General features: G+C 47.0%; 1 protein-coding gene across 1 annotated transcript in view; it reads right to left on the minus strand.

The window, feature by feature from the left end:
- LOC8041568 (protein sprint) overlaps positions 1–20,980 on the minus strand; it is a 51,102-nt gene that overhangs the window by 16,606 nt on the left and 13,516 nt on the right. The window contains exons 6-14 of the mRNA XM_029992584.4: positions 20,365–20,456; positions 14,130–15,862; positions 10,902–11,058; positions 6,670–6,742; positions 2,515–2,617; positions 2,325–2,414; positions 1,452–1,567; positions 767–842; positions 554–685 (exon numbers count right to left, since the gene is read on the minus strand). Coding sequence (XP_029848444.3) covers positions 554–685; positions 767–842; positions 1,452–1,567; positions 2,325–2,414; positions 2,515–2,617; positions 6,670–6,742; positions 10,902–11,058; positions 14,130–15,862; positions 20,365–20,456 — 2,572 coding nt within the window. The remainder of the gene's footprint in view (positions 1–553; positions 686–766; positions 843–1,451; positions 1,568–2,324; positions 2,415–2,514; positions 2,618–6,669; positions 6,743–10,901; positions 11,059–14,129; positions 15,863–20,364; positions 20,457–20,980) is intronic.

The raw sequence follows: 20,980 nt of genomic DNA on the forward strand, positions 1-20,980 counted from the left end.
AAAACACTTTCCCCTCGCACATGTACCCTATACATAGTACAAAAAAGGATGAACTGTTGTGCAGACAAGCAGCCTATACATGGCAGGTCCTATTCTATTTTCAAACACAAAAAATCAAATCAATTGGAAAAAAAAAAAAAGAGGAACTCTGGCAAGGTTGATTGTACAAGAAAGTGCTCTCTTTTTTGCGTTCCATGATAACTTGGAAAGCTGTGGAGGCTGTGGCACCTGCGAACCAATGGGTGTCGGCGCAAGTCACCTGACAATGCTCTATTGTCGAGGCCATGGAGGCATCGTTACTGCCACAGCAACAGTACCATCCGCAACAAAAAGTAGTTCTAGGTTTCTTTGCAGTCTGCACTCAAATTCTGTGTGCACAAACGTCACAGTGCAGGCCATTTTTTAATCCAAACGCTTCACTTATTTTAGTGCAGCAAATAGGGTAGTAAAAATACCAATGTAGCAGTCAAACTACTTCCTTTTTACGAACTGACTTTACTAAAAAGATGTTCTACTGTATATGGTATTAAAAATGGGATCAACATCTACTCACGCTGTTGTAAATGGTAGAGATGGCAGCAAGAAGATTCTCAAGCTTCCTGAGTGGCGAGTATGACTTCTGCAACTTCTGCAGGAAGTACTGGACGAGTTCCAGCGACACACCTCGAGGAGGTTCGAATTCCGCCTGGGGAAGAACAGGTGACAACCATTGGAGATGCGTCCCAAAACTTTACGACGGAGGCGAAACCGGTCATGAACTTCTCACCCTAATCCCGAGATCCTGCGGAGACTTGGTACGGGCATACTTGATGTTGTCTGAGAGCAGTTTTAGAGATCCAGATCTGAGTGGCCAAACGAGGAGGTTAGCCAGATCGCAAAATAGAAGCATATTTACACAAAAGACTCGCAAAGGATGTCTGACTAACTGCAAACACTATGACTGCATTAGAGGTAAAGCTGGGTTCAAATCCCATCCTTGTCGCCACGGTGTTGTATCCGATACGGGTTCGTTGCTGCATTCCTTTATTGATGCCAAATCCAGGAGCGGGACCGCACATGGTCATGGAGTACAACAACCAGATGGCGCGCTGGCGTGTCTCTTACATCGTGCTATGCTGCCACGTGCCCCCAGACACGGTTCTGGGCCACTATCTTATCACACATATCGCAGACCCCATTTCTTCAGTCATCTTTGACTATTAATGACCCTTATTACATACAAGATCTGCCATCATTAAGCCAGTAAAGTCAGTACTTCTCTAGGTTGCTTCAATTAATTAAACTCAGATTTTGCTTAACCCTTGATGTGACCACAAGTGGTCTACTAATGAACTTGCCATGTCACCATCACAAGATCAACTGACGATGCAGTACTTTCTCGCTACACGTGTCACGGGAAAAAGTGCATCAGATGTCCCAAACTTACAAATAATGAGGCATGCATAACTCACTTCGTGTAGTGGTTCACAAAGAGCTGGTAGAGGTAGCGGCGCAGGGGCTTTATGACCAGGCGGTGAAGGGAAACCTCAATGATGGCGTCGATGTTCATGAATTCGTCGGACTTGAGCTGTGGGTAGGCGCGAGACACGACCATTTGTGCGATATCGACACGTCGTAAACGCCGCTCTGGCTGTGTGCAGAGGAGCTAGCACAGGCAATGTCACCGCCATTAGCGGTCACATCAAACCAGGCTTTGTTCTCTACACTAGTCATGAATTAGAAGCTTGGATAAGTGCTAGATACTGTAAATTACTTCAATTTTGCGACTCAAAGGATGTTGCGAAAAATTGGTTATGCAAATACATCATTTCATGATAACAAATACATAACATAGCACTCAAAACTGCAAAATCTTGCTCCTGCAAAATATTTCCGAACCCCACACTTTGCAAAATTTGTGAAATATTTAGTCCGAGAAAGTAGAAGTGGCTTACAGCATCAATTTTCTTACAGAGAATTTGAGCCTCATTGATACTTAACCGATAAATGTTTTTTATCTTTTTACAAAAATGAACATGTCTAAAAAGGACATGAGCACTATTTGTTTCATGCTACATGGCCACAAAAAGGTAACGTCTCGACACTAATCAGCCTAAGTCTGAAATTAATTTCATAGTGTTACTAGTACCACTTCCAGATATATATCCATGCTCCAAGCATTTCCGCAGCACACCAATTCGTAGAGAAAGGATAAACTTGTCGAAAGAGAGGGGGAGGATAGAACAAATTCTAGCCATGTCAATGTGAAAGGAATGGGTGTGTTTAACTAAGGCTGTAAGCACAGACATGCAAACGTCGTTTGAGGCGAGAGTGGGTGCACAGACCTTCAACTGCTCCTCCTGCACCAGCTGCTCAAACTGGCCCTCCCCGTGCTTCAGGAGGTAGTTCTTCATCCCGCTCATGAACTGGCGAATCTGCGGGGAGGACAACACAAGCACCCAAACTAAGCAGCTGGAACATGCCCCAAAGTGAAGCGGCGGAGAAAACTGCCGAAGAAAGCGATCCTCGACTCACATTCCGCATGACCACCGTCGGCGAGGTCTCGTTGCTCTCCCGGGTGCACTGGATAAAGTTCTCTATGGTCATGGCAAATGTCGTGTTCCTTTCTTGAACCAGCCTGCAAACACAACCGACATGCTCTGTTCTTACCGAGGAAGATGGATGTTGGTGGAAAATCAGAAATATTGCAAAATACCGAGCACGTGACCAGGTCGTGATAAGTGACCGCCCGCCACTTTTGAAGTGTTTGAAAACCGAGGAAAGAACAGATCAAGTGCCCACCCCAGACTATTCCCCCTAGCTATATTATGCGTATGTTGAGCATCATTCTTCCCCCATCTGCTAGAACTAATTCTGGTAATGCTGCAAGCAAGAATTTCTCATAGATAGTGCATAAATTTAATCTTGCAAATACTGCTGAAACGTTAAGTTCAGTTATACGGAGATTGGAAGAGTGCCAGGGCTACTTGGTAGATGGTGCTGGCGCGCCAGTCTGTCCTCTCGTCGTAAGCGATCAGAAGCGTTTGCAACACAATGGGTCACGAACCAGCCTCAAGTGGCTGACAGTGAGTACATCTGTTCGATTTGCCTGAACTGGCTGAACTAGCTCAGCAGTGATGGAATTGGTGCATATCATTCAACCGGAAGCTGCACGGCCACTGCACTGGCACATTCGATTCATCCCAGGTGCGAATGAGTCCAAATCCAGTTACGGTTCCAGAACGAGTTCCAGTTTTGGAGTCGGTACAGCATCGGTGCTGAAGCAAACGACACTCCTCGTCTATCTCTGCTCGCGGTGCCGTTTTTCGGAGCTCTTGCCCAAATGCCTGCGATGTTTCACAATAACGCTGGGACGGAGGTTACATTTCCTCTCATTTATGAAAATAATATGGCCTTGGTGGACGCGGAGTCGAGATCCTAACCGAGGGTAGGAATTTGCTCAATTATGAAACTCTGAAAATGTTTTACGCACCTGCTCGCGCAAGTTTGGCTCCCTGTGGTAAGCGTCGAAAAATTGGCTCACTTAAATTGATTCTTTTTGATGCTACGTGCATACCTGCCAGCCTAGCAACATAAAAATTGGGGAGACCGCCATGCGGGCGGGCGGGCAGGCCGGGGGGGGGGGGGGGAACGGATAGGTCAATAAATTTTTTTTTTAGTTTTTCGTGAAGAGGCACTCTGCGCAGATCACACTGTCTTTCGCAGTTGTTTTGGAGAAAACTGCCGATGGTGCCCTGCCCTTCTACAGCACGAACACGGTTCTGATGCTTTAGTGAAGCGATGTGTATCTTGATGTCGGGCCTGACATCGTGCGAAACGCTCACATCACAGGTGCACGTGGTACAAGATCCATACTTGTCAGCTTTCCGCGAAGCAACAAAGCATGTAACCTCAGTCGTGTATGGCCTCAGAAATACTTGCAAGTACTTCTTCTTGGCTTTTGAAAGCGCCATCGATCGTTCCAACTAAACTCGGGCACCACAAAGAGTAGTTTGGCGTTCCGCACTTCACTCGACCACTTGACAAAGCCGACTAAAGCCTAGCGCACCCACGATCATATAAGCCGTGTTCCAAAATGCGCTCAAACTTACTCAATAGAAGAGGTTTCACACCTTGGCGTTTGAAAATCTACCTCGTTTTGTGCTGCTGCTCCGAGTTGTCACTTGGTAACCCACCAGAGTAACCTAAACCTACTCTCAAGTAACTCTATCGCACTGACACACGCGTGATTAGAGCGATAGGGCGTCATAAAGGAAAGAGAAAAAACCTATGGCGGCCATTTTTCGGGTGATTTCAGTTTGTGTCCCTACAATCGGGAGATGTAATCAAAATTCGGAAGGCTCCCGAAAAATTCGGGAGAGTTGGTAGGTATGTATATAGTATTATGTTCACATTCTTCTTAACAGACACAGAAATAGTTTCACAGTCTTGACAGCCCCTGCTTCAGTAGCTCCTGGATGCAGACTGATAATCCCAATCACATTACAGAGTACAAAACTTGAAAGTATAAAACAGAGAGGACGAGGACAGGAACAGGACATCTTTCATTTAGCAACAACATAGAATGGCACAACGATAAAACCGCCCCCCAAGGGTCTCAACGTTCTAAAAGAGTTTTATACTTTCTGTTTTATACTTTCAAGTTTTGTACCTATTAACCAACACGCTCGTTTTCAACTGTAAACATTACAGAGGTCTGAAGCTTCGTACATTGGCACTCGCATGCCCCGTAGCTCAGCATAATAGTACACTTTTCTCTCAAGTGTGTCACACATTTTGAAAGAAATGAGCGACTTTTGCCTGGCGGAACCTTTTAACGGGGTCGTGGGTTGTGGACGGACGTTGCGAACGTTCAGGATTGCTAACCCTAATCACTTTTCTCCGGCGATGAAAACGCGTGAAAATTCGCATCCTTTATACGGTACGCGCCAGTAATACCTTCAACTTGAACACAGGCATGAAATGCTCCAAATAAAGAATCCGGGCGATGTTCGAAAACACATGCTTAGAAAGCACCACTGTAGTCGAAGTAAACAAACACGACCACACGGGCGTTTCTGCCGTCTTGAGAGTGCCGCCACAACATCGCCGCACAAGTAGGTGGATCTTCCCTTCTAGTACGTGCTGGGTTATCATAACGACACACAACGAAAATTCACAGTCAAGGATAGCGCTTTTACGCAGAACGATGAGCTCCACCACGCCGTCTACCACGTCGACGATCACAACCGACGCCATGTTTGCGGATAGAAGCAGCCGGCCCGCGACCGGCATGCAACGCGCGCGAACACTTCTCCTCGACCTGCGATTGGTCTGTCGTTGCGGTTGTTTCCAACCGTCGCAGCGGAGGGACGCACGCACGTGAACGACACGTGCATGCGTCCCTTCGTCGCTATGGCAACTGAAGCGTCTCTCTTCGCTTCTTCCCGCTTCTTCGAACATCCTCCTTGCCCTGCGGGTGCTGCTTGCGGCTCGCGCCGTTATCTAGCGCTGCACAGGGAAGCATGCTCGCTGCGTCGGTCAGTCGGCACAACCGCCGGGCTGTTCGAGAAACCGCACTATAACCGATATTTCCCTTTGCGCGCCTGCATTTTAAGCGGTATGTAAATACATAGAGTTCTATAGGAGGCGAACCGGTGGTTTAAAAAAGCCGTGTTATACCCGGTCCCGCACTATAAGCGATTACGTTTAAGTGGTCTATACTGTACTGCATGCTTTGTCTGCTGGTGTTTCTGGCTGCCCACTAAAGGGCCTGGGAAAAAAACGCAGAGAATCGGCATTGGCTTGGCAGTTCCACGCGTATGTTTCTTGAGTATCAGAAGAAACACTTCAACTTGACGCCAAAGTGTTGATTGGTAACTGTTTTGGCCAAGACTTTTGTCAGGCTTTCGAATGGACCGCTACTGCGCGCTGCCGCCAGTAACTCCTGACGCGAAATCATCTCGATGCCGCAAACCTTTCGTTGCAATGCGGAACTCGAGAGACTTGGAATGGATCTACTATTACTAAATGGATGTGAAGGATACAAACGCTTATGGAAATGATAAGCGGATGGCCATTAAAACTGCAGACAGAAACTCATTTTGTGCAGAAAGCGTTTTTAGTACGCTCGAATAAAGAAACAATCACAGAAGAGATCTCGATACCACAAACCTTTCGTTGCAATATGGAACTTGAGAGACTTGGAATGGATCTACTATTGCTAAATGGATGTGAAGGATACAAACGCTTATGGAAACGATAAGCGGATGGCCATTAAAACTGCAGACAGAATCTCATTTTGTGCAGAAAGCGTTTTAGTACGCTCGAATAAAGAAACATTCACAGAAAAGATTTCGATTATATACTTTAAAACTAAGGAAAGGCAAATGGTCTCATCAAACTGCTTAGAATTAAATGTAGCATACAGAATGGCATGCACAAACAAGAGCCATCAGATGCAGACAACACCCTGCGCTTCAGGTTTCACTTCTGGTTTTCACGGACAGAGCTAGTTCAGAACTTTCTGGCCGAAATGAACGGACCTAGTGACTTCAGGGGGCATTCTACAGAAATGCATCAAATAGAACAAAGTATTTAAAAAGGGGGGACCAAGCCACACGTTAGGGACCATAATTAGGGACAATCAATATATTTGCGCAGAGTGCTCATAAAAATCTGGGAACGCACTTGAAGATGTAACTCCTGACGTTGACACCAACTGTGGAATCTTTCTTGCAATGCCCACCGATGCGTCTTGACGCTGGAAAAAGAAAAGCGCCGACATCAATCCGAGCTATATGTGACAACACAGTCAAATTTCCTCAAACAAGTATTAGTCAAAGTTCTAAGAAAGAAAGCTTCTTAAATGCTGAAGTACACTTTGCGCTTTCCACTTCTCACTCCCTCCTTTCCCCTATCCTCTCAACCTTTCAACTTCCCCTAATACGGCTATCCTTCCCAGCTTAAGAGAGAAGGTCGCTAAGGGGACCATCTTCCATGTAGAAGACCGAGGTTGTATGTTGGCCTTTAAAGCAAAATCTCTGAAATTAGGTTGAGTAAATTAAATGACACGCATTAACAAATGGTAGTCAATGCACGAGCAAGTTTCACTGTTAAAGGGACCATGAAACAAATTTTGGGCTGAGATAAATGAATTTAGATTAGGGTTTTACTAATAGCATGATGTTTAATGGGCCAAAAAAAAAAAAAAGGTATAGAGTCAAAAGCCCGACTTCCAGTACGAAAATTTGAAAACAAAGCGGAATATTTCGTACGTCCTTCCCTTCGAAAGCTCTCTGCCTTTTCACTGCGATACATCCGCAGTACCCAAAGCGCATCACCCAGCAACGCACATCACATGAGACCGGACCTCACTTATCGCCTTCACTTTTAAGCTGACAGTGCGTTGGAAGTTATGCGCTTGCCGGACCTATCAGCCACCTCGCTTTCATCACCCGACCTCATTCTCTGCACGTGGGTATGTGCGAGCAAGCGTGATCACGTGGCAAAAGTGTGGCAGGTCTAACGAGAACGTAGCTTCTACAGCACTATCAGCTTCGGTGCAAACAGGGTGGGGAAAGCAACTTTTGTTCGAGTTTTGAACGACGGGCTGATCCTCTAGGAGGAGAATGGCGGTGTCCGGGTACACAAACGAGAGTCCGAGCAAGAGGGAACTCCCTCCTTTCCGTCTTCTTGCACTGTTTGGTGCGCAATTTGTGAGTTGAGGAAGGAAGCTAAACAGGAAAAAGTTGAAAAATCGTTTCATGAACCCCTTTAAAGTGACACTGACAGGCTATTTATGGCGGCCAAGGTTTTTATTTGTATATGACAAACGAGAGCCCAACTACCCAGAACACAATTTGCAGCTTGAAATTCGGTTTCTTTCTACCCGAAAACCGCTGACTGAGAATTGGCCGGTTTGAGCTGCACTCACTCTCTCCTGTGGTCATGTGCCGCTTTCGATGGTTTTGACACAACCACCAAAGATAACCGAAGCCATGGGTCATCGAAGGCATACACTCAATACTAAAAATAGACAGACAATATGATACTTTATTTTTGGCAGCTTCTAAAAAAATGCAAATACGCTGATTGAAAACAAAAACATTTTGCACAGCCCGTCACTTTTGATAATTCTTTCCTCCTCTATATTTCTTCTTCCTCTCCAGTTCAGTTTCGGTTTCAAGTAGTTGCATATTTTGACTTTATTAAAAATATATGTGACGATGTAGCAAAATAATGTTTGGGTAGTCCTCAAGCACCATAATTAATATATTGCCTAGCAAAAAATTAAAAAAAAAAAAAAAAAACAATTTGGGGGGTGTTAGTGTCTCTTTAATATTCAACACTGTGAAATGCTGACCAGTCTAGAATTATTTATGCTGATGCCTTCCCACTCGCTATGGCATTTCTCCCCAAAACTTAAAGGATGTCACAAAAACTACTGGTGTGGTGGAAGGGCTCGACAGGAGTATCAGGTAAGGCAGTAACATTTAGTGTTCATCCCTACCCTCAATGAGTAAACCACAAAAAAGAGTCAATGCTGTTCGGGTGAGCTGTCTCGCGCAATTTACATATACTGTATTTACTCGCATAATGAACACACTTTTGTTCCCGAAAAATTGACAGACTTCGTGCAAATGTCATATTAGGTGCCAATATGACATGACAAGGTACTGCGGCACGTCTCCACTGACGGAGATGCACCCATGGCTGGCCGTGGGTGCGCCACAGTAACCATGCTTCATAAATTGCGAACCTTTATAGGGCGTTTGCAAAGGAAAGGCGCCCTACGAAGCTCATTCAACATGGAGAGCAACGCGACCGTTCTTAGGCCAAACCACTTCCACGATATCCCTGTCCGAAAGCGGGCCACAGACAAAGGTGTATTTGTTGACACCAATGCATCCGATAAGCAGAGAATGTCCGGAGCTGGGCAATTCTTTGACCCAAGCTTCGTCAAGCGCCGCTCGGTTTCACAGTTGATCACTTACGCAACTACGCACTTGCAGCCATTACGAGAGCGACTTGGCTTGGCCTGACCTGACCACTTTGAGGCAGAAGAAAATTGGCTTTGTGGCTAAGTTGGACGCAGTTTAAGACTCGCGGAGCCGACATTAGAAGTGCGTTCATTACGCGAGGGGAAAAAAAAGTCCAAATATTAGTAAATAAGGTAAAAGGGGGGCAAGCTCCTTCGCTCTGCATGGCGTATTCAGGGTCGCAGATTTTCCGGTCTTCATTTACAAGAAAAATCAGGATATATTTTTCTGTGTTTATTTTTCAAAAATAGGTGCATTTTGGCTCGTATGGACAATAAAAAAGACATTTTCTGGTGAAGAATAAAACATAAAAAAACGAAAGCTTAAAGTTTAACTTACAATTTGTGTACATCCTTATAATGATTCACGCTTACCGTAGTGTGACGGTGTTTCCAAACCATGAACAGCCAGTCCGAAAACATACCGACGTACTCCTTAACGTAATAATCAGAAGTGTTTTGTCTTCTTTGTATCCCGATTCCCTTCTGCTCCATACAACGTAGAAGTTTAATTGCTCTCGGGCAAAATTTTTCGCAACGAGCAAGGCGTGTTACTTTTGCTTCTTTTGCAAGACTCAATTAATCACAACCTCCAATGTATTTTTGAACACTGTCATCCAGCTGACCTGTAAAGAACAAAGACATTGCGGCAATCCAGAGTGACCAACTAACTGACCCAACTCCCTCAACGTCAGTAATTCCACTGATTTAGGACTGGCAGGGTGCTTTTTTCCAGCTAATAGTGTAAGCCTGATGGATGTCCAAGAAGAAAAGAAAAAGTCTTCGCTTGAAAAAAAAAAAAACTTCCCAAAAATCTGTTTTTTCGGTTTGGCAAATTTGGTATTTTGGCACCAGCAGACGTCTTTGGTGCTTTTCAGTTAAATCAGAAATTAGGTCTAATTATGTGCTCTCTTAGCCCCTTGCCTACTACTACCAGGTATCACTTGTGCCACTCCTTTCGGACCATAAAGCTTGACCACAAGTGTGGACTCTTGCTTCACACAAGTGTGACCAGCGTTTTGGTATTGGCACTTGTTTAGTGCACTCTCTGGCAAATAGCAAAACCACCCCTGTTGCTCCATTTACCTTGGGTTATTTGCTCGCTTGTTTTGCTGTTTGACAGAGAGAAAAGGCTCCATTTAGCCAAGAAAAAAAAAAGCAGACGCTTGTGAGCGTTCATGCTAAAACAATGTGGCTTTGGCGTGGAGGTCCACTTTAGCTGACAAAGAGATACAAGACCTCCTTTTTGAAAGGAATTAATGCTCCAGCATATGTGACAATGAATCCTTCAGTTTTTTTTTATTTTTTAAGAATCCGACGATAGTTTGATAGGCAGTGACAGAAGTTATGAAAACTATGCGAATCCTGCAAGCGTTCCATCAACTTGAGCATCTGCACGTCAGTGGGGCTCAGACCAGAAGTACTGGGCCAGCTCGCTTGAAACAGTCTCAGCTGAGACTGGGTGAGAGAAGGTACTGCCAAAGCCAGCACTTGAGCTGAGCGGGACCCAAACCACGTCTCAAGATGCTCGCACACACCAGCCTTTGCAGTGCTTTCTTTCACCCACTCTCAGCTGAGACGCTGTTCTAGAAAGCCGGCCTCAATTTAGAGCAAGGTACAACACATGAAAATTGAAGAAATGTCTGCGTCTACTTTTGATGCGAATTGCCTGTTTAAAATAAAAATTTGCTGTACGCTCATCGAAGAAATAAATGAATAGGCAAGGAGTTAAAAAAAAGCCCGCCTCCCAAACTATCGTGTTCCATGCGTGCACGAACACCAAACCTAGAAGCTTTCTATTGAAAGCTTTTTGTCCGGTGTCCTTGGCACAAATCTGATGTAACAAAGTTCAAAGTCCAACTGGCCGTGTCCCCCAACGCACCGAGCAGCATCCTGAGGCACTCCTGGAAGCCGCTTGACCGGTTCCCGCCCACGGCCAGCGTTGGGCATTCCGCGAGCAGCACGTCACTGGCCCCATCCTCGCTCGTGACTGAGGCAGCTGTCTCCACCGAGTCCGTGGACATCCGCGAGTCTTCAACCTGGAGAAATTCAACGGAAAATATAAATATTAAAAAAATTAGCTCCCTCGGTCTGTGCCTTGAACTGAACCGAATTGAATTTCGCATTATGGCCAAAGACACCCGGCCAAACACAAAAGACACTTTTAAATGTACCTTTCGTCACTGGAAAAAGAAGCTCAACTTTGTCTAAGGGCACAATGCATCTAGGAAGACGAGTTCTTCCCTGACTATACTTTGTTTCAGCTTAGCTCCGAGCGCAGCTGAAGGCTGGGAGACGGTTCACCACTAGGAAAAAAGCATTTGTACGCATCATTAAGTAGTTTGCCAAAGTACAATTTTAAAAATACTTTGTGTGCAAACATTGCACAATTTTCTAGATGTGTTCTGTTAAAAACTAATTATAAAAAAAAAAAAAAAGACATTCTAGGTTTTTCATAGTATGGTAATGAACATGCTTCGACGAAAAATGCCTACCAGCTGGCAACACTGATGCCACTACCACACATTTTTTCCACGTGATTTCGTGTTCTCAACAATTGAATTGTGGGCTTCAAGTTTGACACTTTCCTTGCCAAGTTGCTGGACATCCTTTGGTTTTTTTTTTTTCCTGATTTCCACCAACTATGCAAGATAAGAAAAGCATGTTTGGGCGTCAGGCGCAAGAACGTGATGAATCTGTACTCCAATTCCTCAGGAGCCTCAAACCGTGCGCCATACCACAAACTTGTTCAACGAGCATCGGAGCTAACATGCATTGGGAAATCAACGAAAAGTTGATCCGCCGACGGCGGGAAACGCTCTCAGATGAAAAACAGGTCAAAATCAGGAGTCAAGGCAGCGCTCAGAGGCAAAACCATACGGTGTCGGTGGAGCGCCAAGAAAACACATACTCCAGTGCAAACGAAGGGACGCGGTTGTTGCTGGCACGCATTTGCAGAGACAGCGCACTTTCTTTGATTGAAATCGGAGACAGAGCAGCAGTCTACCCAGAGAGCTCAATCAACCCACTGTTTCTGTGAGCATCGCACCACAGCAAAGAGGAACACCCGTCTGGGCACCCAACGTTGCCAACATCCGTGTTCAAGCCCCGGCCTTCCTCTGCCGGCAGTGCGACGGTCCTCTGTGAAGCCCAGCAGTCACCGAACCGAACCCGGGTTTTATTTCAGGACGCAAAATGGCTTCTTAATTATGTAGCAGACGATGCCGTCAATACTCCCGTAGCAGACGAAATGTCTCTCTTTGACTCCTCTGCATTTCTGCGCAGACTTCGCGCGGACTGATATACGAAGTGCAGGTGAGGTCACGTCCTATCGCTTGAATTTCATTGGCCCCGGCCACACATAGCTTTGTCCACGCTCGGAGCTAAGCTGAATCGAAGTGTAGAGATGCCGAGTCTCTAGGAAAAGAAGTTCTCTTTTTCCCTAGGGGCACACAAAGCTACCAGATGTTTAAAAAAATCTTTAGACCATTCTTTTATAAAATAAGGCATGTGGAAACTACTTGAAATCAAACCTGCTGGGAATTTGAGGAACAAAGAAAGAAAGGCAGAGTGGTATCATGTTATGTCGCAGTCAGTCTCAGTGCCAGGGACTGCACAACAAAACTTATTATGCATGTGTTTCCCTTCTCTCCCACTAACATAAGGAGTACCACAGGCCCAATCAGGCTGATTTTATGGAGTAAAAAATTTTCTTCATAAATTAAAGCTTGGTTAGTATATAACCTGGAATGTGCATGCAGACATCCCCGGTTATAATTCTGTAGTGTTATTGACCGTACTGATAAATGTTTAAATTCACAGGAGTATTTTCTTCGGGTCAAACGTAACAAAATTTGAAGCTTCAAGAATCAGCCATATTTTCACTGTCCCTGTATATGATGTCACATACAACCAGATTACTAAGAGCTCTCTAAAGTCCGTACACAGCCACCAACGGTGCCTTATGGCATGCTACCACCTGCTGATGTGACTAAAGAAAACCTAAATTTAACGAGTGCCTGTGCAACAGCTACAAACTATGTGATAGAGCAGCAGTGGCTAGGCTGACCCGGGCTCAGAGCCACAAACAAAACCACGAAACTTCAAAGAGCCGCATGGGGGGGGGGGGCAAATTCGTTTAGACTCCAGAGTAATAAACAAAACTTGAAGTACTTTCAATCTATCCAAGTCAAAAGCAGTCCAATTGTACAAACGGTAGCAGTAGCACAAGATTACTGCTACTGTACGTTTCGATTTAAAACGCACTCCATTTCTCTTTCGGGGGAAGTGCTCGTGTGTCCCGGAGGGTGGCGGGGGGGGGGGGGGGGGGGGGGGGGGGGGGGGGGGGGAGTTATGAGCTGCAGTTTGGCTACTCCTGTGATAAAGCTTAAATGTGCGTCAAACTAGGCAGCAGTACTTCGATAAACCCCCAAATCGAGTTAGCTCATTTCATGCAGTATTGCTAGCAAACTTAGACGGCACATTTCATGCAGAATCACTCCTGTATGGGTTCAATTGCATCATTGATTACTCCAGAGAAGTAAAATGAACAGTTTGCCAGCCTCCAAAATGATTAAGTTGGGCAGCAGGCTACTCACAGTTTTAAAGCACACTTAATTTACCAGACAAGACAACAAAAAGGTCAGTTCTTCTTCAGCCCTCTAACCAATGAAGTCGGCTCAAACCTGCCATCTTATCAAGATTAAAGTCACTAAATAGGCTACGCTTTAGAGTAACGACCCTTCAGTCATAGTGGTGCAAAGAAAGTGTCATTACTTGTCACAAGCTTTTGCCAATGTGCCTGACAGGAGAAGCAAGTGCTTTGCATTGTCCTGCTTGCCAAAACAGTTTGCAACAAAGCATAATGACGCAGCGACTTTTTTCCAACGCCGTACGTAGCTTTAAAAAATTTAATTCAAGAATGATAACTGCCACAAACACCGGTCGTGTGGCTCTAAGCACCAAAATGGTGATGCCCATGACATTGGACGACGAGGAAAATTGGTGCCGGCACTCTGAGCGCAGCAATCTAATGGCTCCAACCAAACAATATTAAAAAAAAAAAAAAAAAGAGGGGGCTAACAACAGATGTATTGCAATCTCCACTGACCTTCGACTTGGGTGCATCGCTCATGCGGCTCCAGTCTGACGCTGCCTGCCGCCCGCTCTTCCTCGCCGGGTCTACGAGCCTGAGCAGCCTCTCCCACCGCAATGAGTCCCAAGGCTCGCAGAACTCGGTCAGTGCATCCTCCTCACCCCCTCCACAGCCCGTGGTACGCCGACTTCCACCCGCCGTCGCCGTAAAACCTTCGCTCCGCGGAAGCGACGCCGCGTCGACGTTGTTTAGATTGTCGTACTTCGATGCCCTCAACACGTTCCCTTCCGTCAGGGGATGCACGCGAGGCACTCTCAAGTCCGGAGACGCGAGTGCGATCAGGTCCTCCACCGTCGGTGGATCGTGACCAGCAAACCCGGTGTCCGAGTCATCCGTCTCTTCTGCCGGAAACTTGGGGTCCAACTCTCCGACCGCCGCCATGCTCGCCGAGTCCTCGTCGTCTTCGTCGTCGCTCGAGCCGAGCCACTTCCACGACGGATCGACCGACCATGAGCGGCCGCTCCGGCCTTCAGCAGACCCGCGACACAGCGCCGGTGTGGATGCGCCGATCGGACGGTCTGTGCTGCACGAGGTCGTCTCATCGAAGGTGGACGTGAGATCGGAACAGCGCTGTTGCAGCGTGTACACGTTGGGCTCCGAGTGCCTCATTGGCACGGGTCTCGGCTCCAGATGCAGCGAGTCCTCGTCGATCCGCAACGGGTCTCCGTTCAGCGGAAGCCCTGGGAACAAGGAGTCCACGGGTTCTGCGTAGAACGGGCTCGAGAAGTGTCCACCGGATGCCTTCGCGACACCGTTCTGCTCTTCGCCGTCTGCGTTCGCAATGCCCGGCATAGATCGGGAGAGGAGCGGACTCGGTGGCGGAGTGGCGTCTCCTCCCGTCTGCCCGAGTCCACCGGGCAGGGATCCGCCGTGGACTTCGGTCTGGGTCGACTGGCAGACGAACCTCTGCTGAATCGCTTCGCTCCAGCCCTTGCCCGAGAGCCGCGACAGCTCGCCGTTCGTCTCCGGGGAAGACTTGTCGAGGTTCGGCTTGAAGGTGGATAGATGCCCCGGCGTGTCAGAACCCTTTCCGTTCGCATTGCCCCAGATGTCCTCGTAGTCGCTGATCTTGTCGGCAAGGCTGCTGCAGTAGTACGCCTCTGGAGACGACTCGGCGATGCTCACTCGCCGCCGCCTCACCGAGGGCTTCTTCTCCCTCACCAGGCACCGCGGAAGCTGCTTAGTCTCCTTGTCGTTTGCGAGACAGCGCGGCACCTCTTTGGTGTCCGGCGACGCTGAATGGCGGTCTGTGTCGACACCGACATAGAACGCTGATCTGCCGGCGACTTCAGAGATTGAGGATGGACTCGGCGGAACAACGGCTCGCTGAATGGGCTGGTGGACAGGTGGCTGAAAGGGCTGGTGAACAGGCTGCTGAAACGGCTGGTGAATGGGCTGGTGAACAGGCAGGTGAACAGCCCGCGGTAGGGGGACTGGCTTGATGCCACTGTTTGTGCAGTTCTGGAGCGGGAGGAAGCTCGGCCGGACGGCTATGGAGGCGTGGACCACCGGAGGTTCAGAGGTCGTGGGAGAAGTCACGGGGGTCGAGACGGGCGTAGCTGCGGTCGGTTTTGGGGCGGATGATTTGACGTTGGCATTGTGGTCCGTGAGCGGATTGGTCGCGGTAGAGGACCCGGTGGATCCGAGAGTGGACGGGTTGGACCGTAGCAGGCTGGACACCCACAACTCTGCAAAAAAGTTAATGTCAGAAAAGGCATAGAAATTTGTTTTTTTTTTTAATTTAAGAAGCTTTTAGTGTTGGCTCTCTTACTGATTTATTTGCCATGTACTGCACTTACCAAACCTACACAGAACAAACATGCAAACTGTATCCTTTCTTGTTTATTATTTTGGTTCTACAGTAAAACCTCGTTATAACAAAACGGGATATAACAAACTAATGGATATAACAAAGCAATCATAATTCCCCTTGCTTGCTAATAGTGGGAAGAAATGGACATTGGCTATAACAAACTAATGGTTATAACGAAATAATTACGACCGCTCCTTCAACTTTGTTATAACGAGGTTTTACTGTATATACTGCAGGTTCAATGAAGGCCAAAACAGGAGTGGGCAATTAAACATAGCATACATGAGCATTCACACATGGCATACGCAAGAGGCTCCATCTATTTGCCATCCTGGCAGTAGCCAAACAATGGCTCCATCACCTAGCACTCAAAGGAATAGCCCACAGGGCTGCATTATGAAGCCATTGTTAAGTTGCCGCCAGGAGAGAACTCTTTTTCGAGATAAAACAGTTTGCCCATACCGTACAAGTTTTGCGAGTACTGTACTTTTTGTGTGTTCATTGACCCATACTATGCGCCGAGAAACTCGGGGAGAGGAGGGGACAAGAGCGCATGAGGACGTCAAAAGGCCAAGCTCCGGTTGGAGTGATTAGTGAGTAGACCTAAAGCCAGCTACCTTGTCTCCACTGCGCTTGTCGAATGCGTTCTAATGTGAAAGCAAGACACCGGACGGTGTTTGGCTTTCAGTGAAGACAAAGGCAGCCAACAAAGCCGTAGTGCTGAATGAGATGGCGTCATCGGCGAAGGCGAACCAACGCTGGGCGCAAATTGGACACGACGAGTGCGTCAACGTTTGGCTCAGAATTGTCTCGAAGCCTAGCTTTAGGTCTTTCCAATAATTATTGCAACCAGAAATTGGCGTTCTGACGCCCCCCTGCACTCTCGTCTCCTCCTCTCCCCCAGTTTCTTGGCGCATAGTATGCCATGTACCTCAAAGGGATACGGAAACCTAATTCTGGAGCTCGTTCCTTGGCTTCAAAGTGACGTAGGTAGCAGTAGAACCTCAGAAACATCAATATTTAGCTGGAAAATGCAAGAAAAACATATTTTAAACTAAACTAAACGATAACCAAAACCGCCTGGATTTTGGTGATAAGGCTTCGATAGGATGTCGTGACGGCAATGCGTCTCCCGACAGCAGTGCCACTCTATCGGAAGTACACTTACTAGTACAAATTACCTAGGCCAGAACGTAGTGATACCGAAGGTTTGGTAAAGAAAGCCAAAGCACAGTTGGCCACCTTGGATTCACTCCACCAGCCCAATCACTTCCACGCATTACGCCGACCTCTCAGAATGACAGTTTATGTCGCAGAGCTGAGCTGGTATCTCCTTTTGTGCGCGGCAGTTGCTGTGCTATGATGTGAGAATTCAGAGATTGTCTTGCTATCCAACTGATCCCAGAAGCCCCGCTCGACTAGATTAACTAAGCGGTGCTTCAGTCGTTTAGTGTTCACCACTGAGACAAGTCACAAAGCAAGATTGTGGCAATGCATTTTTTTTGTGGTAGTTTTTGTGTGACGATATGAGAATCATACAGTCGTGTTCTTTGTGCCCCCCCCCTTGGTCAATCGCACAAGCATCGCCCGTCGAGAACAATGTAAGCTTCCTCTACGCCAATGCCTTCCTTTCGTTCGTTTATTAGCGTTTGCCCTTTGACAAGGAATCTCGCAAAATCGTTGTAATGTGCTCATTTCTTGGCGGCGGCGTGACAATGCTGCGATCACATCACTATTGATGCGATATGCTGCGTGAAATACTTGAGCGATACCACCGCCGCACTTCACCGGACACCGCCTGCTTCCCTGCTCGCTTTGATAAATGGAAGATGCCTATTGGTATGGTGCCTTCAAAACAATATTTGTTTATCCGCAAAGCTGACGCCCTCGCCGAGTCTGGTTGTTGTGATCAGTCAGACAATAAAATTCGGTGAGCAAAAACTGCTTCGTCCTACAAACGTCACACATGAAGGTGTGCTGCAGTCAACTACGGCAACATGAGGTGAGAAATATCCTAGCATATCGCCTCGTGCAAAATGACAGAGGTAGGTACCTCAGCCACTTCGCGCGGTTCAAAAACTGGCGAGCTCCTGCCCGAAATGGGCGTTCCCGACATCGCCACATCAGTTGTGTCGTGTAGAAGACGACGCATTACTTTTCAACTACCGCTGGCATTAATTCTTCCATTGTCTCGTCAGTCCTATGGTCCTGCTATTCCACGTGCGTTTGCCGAGGTATCGTTACCTTCGAAACAGTTTTCGGTGGGCTCTCTCAATGAGTCTATGGGGGGGATGCCGAAACACTACATTGCAGAAGGCTGTGAAGACGGACTTGTGAACTGTGAGACACTGGTACACGGGGTCTCGCGTGCCCGTTTTTTCCCACCCGGGCTCCTGCGGACAGTGATTGACCATGCGGCAAGCACTTTTGGGACGATAGGGTGTTTGTCACAAGCCCCAGTGTGCTGCAGAGTGTGAATTGACCGAACAAGTACTATCGGTTGAACCCAGGAGTTTTTCCGAGCGTGTTCTCCGAAAAGTGCACACCGGAACGGCACGCTTTCGGAGAGGTGGTCGGTCGTGGTGTTGTCAAACTGCGCATGATTCCGCCACTCTTCCAGCTCTGCAATCTCCCGGTGATATGTTACAGCATTTGGATACACTAAGAAGCGAGGTAGTAACCCGTGCACAGCGTCGATGCTCGTAACTTCGGTACGCTTGGCCCTGGGGAGGCCGACGAGGTCGCAGGCAAGTAGCGGGCGCGATGGATATCCCGAGACGTAACGCGCTCCTTGATGACCGATTCTGAAGTGCTCGCCAGAATCGTACGTTCAGAACAAAAAAGGCAGCCATCCGTTTGAAAGACGAGCGTGCGATTATCATTAGCACAAGGAGTCGATGATCTTTAACTTAAATCCGAACGTGAAAGGGTACACCTTAAGTTTCGATTCAGTATCCCTTTTCAGGAGGCATAGTAAATAAATGTGTATTTCAAAACTGAACACCAATAAAAATATGAACTTGACTTTGAAGCTCCAAGCAGAAAGAACTAAATTTGTTTCACTTTTTGTCAATTTTCATTTTTCACGATTAGCGCATAAAATAGATAAAGCGTGGAAATATGAGAATCCTCTCTTCCAATGATCTCCATATGCAGACAGAAGCGGAAGGCAAAGGTTTTTTGAAAAATTCATAACCCTCCACATGGCATTGAGTCGATACTCACATCCAGGGTTAAAGGGATACTACAACGAAATTTCGACGCTAATTTTTTGGTCTATATGTGTTCAAAGGAGCAGTATCACATCGAACATATCAATATCTTGTTAAAAAAGTCTCGAAAAGGAATTGTAAAACGAATTAAACAATTCACAAGGAGCACCTGGTGGATGTCGCTAATGCCTCGCTTGTAATGCCTGTCTAGGAACCTTGACAGCTAGTGACGGTGAGTGTCTCGCCTCCGGTCACGACAAGAGAAGAGGGGCAGGAGGAACTCCCCTCTTCCCGAGATTGCCTTTTGTGTGTCGCAGAAGTCGCTATTGTCCCCCTACAAGATTATAGAAGATTAACCAGTCACTCAAAATTCGCACAAAAGCGGCCACTTCGGTGGCTGGAACGACTAGGCCATCCTCTCGACGTCAGCCTCGCCGTAGCTTTGCTCGTCCCGAGACAACCTACGTCATGATTGCGTTGGATGGCACGTGGTCTCCGCTGGGCCTTCTCCGAGCGCTTGCCAGAGTGAGCCGTTTATAACGAGAAATACAGCCAACAGGCTCAAATACAAATGTGCGATTGTCATTTACGGATATTGTGGATCATATTCAACCTATTTTTGAACACGACGGGAATATTTAAAATTTCGTTGAAGTATCCCTTTAATAACTCCACTTACAAAGTGACTATCGCTTATTTCATGAACGGCATCTCCCTCAAGAAAAGCTCCCATTTCGTGGAACAAAGGGCAGCAGATGTGGCATTTAATAGGTCTAATGCGTATTGGCCCACTGACAGTGTAACTACAAAAAAAGCCGAGAAATATAGAAGCGCACGCACACTCTACTCTAGAAGTAGTGTAATTCACCCAATGAATAGTCATACTTGCAGTAATGCAACACATTTGACCTGGCAAGTTTAAAGAGAACCTTCATGGACAGACCTAGCAAATGGCATGTACTACACACCACCCCAGCACTTACCACCCAATAAAAAAGCGATGGCCTGTGGACGCATGCAGGCGCCCGATATTCCGCAGGAGCAAGCTGCTGCACAAGCTCAGAACAGGTTCCATAGCCCAGTGGACAACGACAGTAGTGCACAAAAAGTCAATTATTGGAATGGTCTATATATGGTCTACATCAAAGAACCAAGAGACACCCACCTTGTCCTAAGAGGGAGAAAGCCGACAGCTCCTGACGTGTGGATGGCTGCATCAGGACCGATGGCAGACCAAGACGGACAGGCAGCTCATCACTGGAAAAGAGAGCAAGAGCCCCGATCGGTAAAACGAAATCGGGCCCCAACATCATTCCATTTCCCTTTTTTGTGCGAGCGTAATAGAAGCTGCAAGAGCAAGCTCCAGGCTTTCAACGTCCCTGCCAAGCGTGCGTGCAGCGCAAGCACCATTCGGAGCAACATGCTCGCACTTCAGCTTTGCTTGCACATAAAAAGAAACAAACTATAATGCTTGTGCATAGAAAGGCATCACAGATTGCAATGCTATGCATGCTAAGAAGACACTGCTAGAAATAACAAATAAAGCACACAAAGGTAGGTGTCTGGATGCTTGCCCTCCTCCCTTACCGCTCATTCAGACTGGAAGTGGATCCGTATTCGCAAAGCGGTTGCGAACGCGGTTGTATAAAGATCCGGTACAATTGCATGCGCACTTGATGCCATCGAGTGTGCGTGCAATTGCACTGGATCTTTATAGAACCGCGTTCGCAAACGCTTTGCGAACGCGGATCTGCTTCCAGTGTGAATGAGCAGTTATACCC

Source organism: Ixodes scapularis, unplaced genomic scaffold, assembly GCF_016920785.2.
Source record: "Ixodes scapularis isolate PalLabHiFi unplaced genomic scaffold, ASM1692078v2 PGA_scaffold10__122_contigs__length_95168666, whole genome shotgun sequence".
In the NCBI taxonomy this organism is placed as follows: Eukaryota; Metazoa; Arthropoda; class Arachnida; order Ixodida; family Ixodidae; genus Ixodes; species Ixodes scapularis.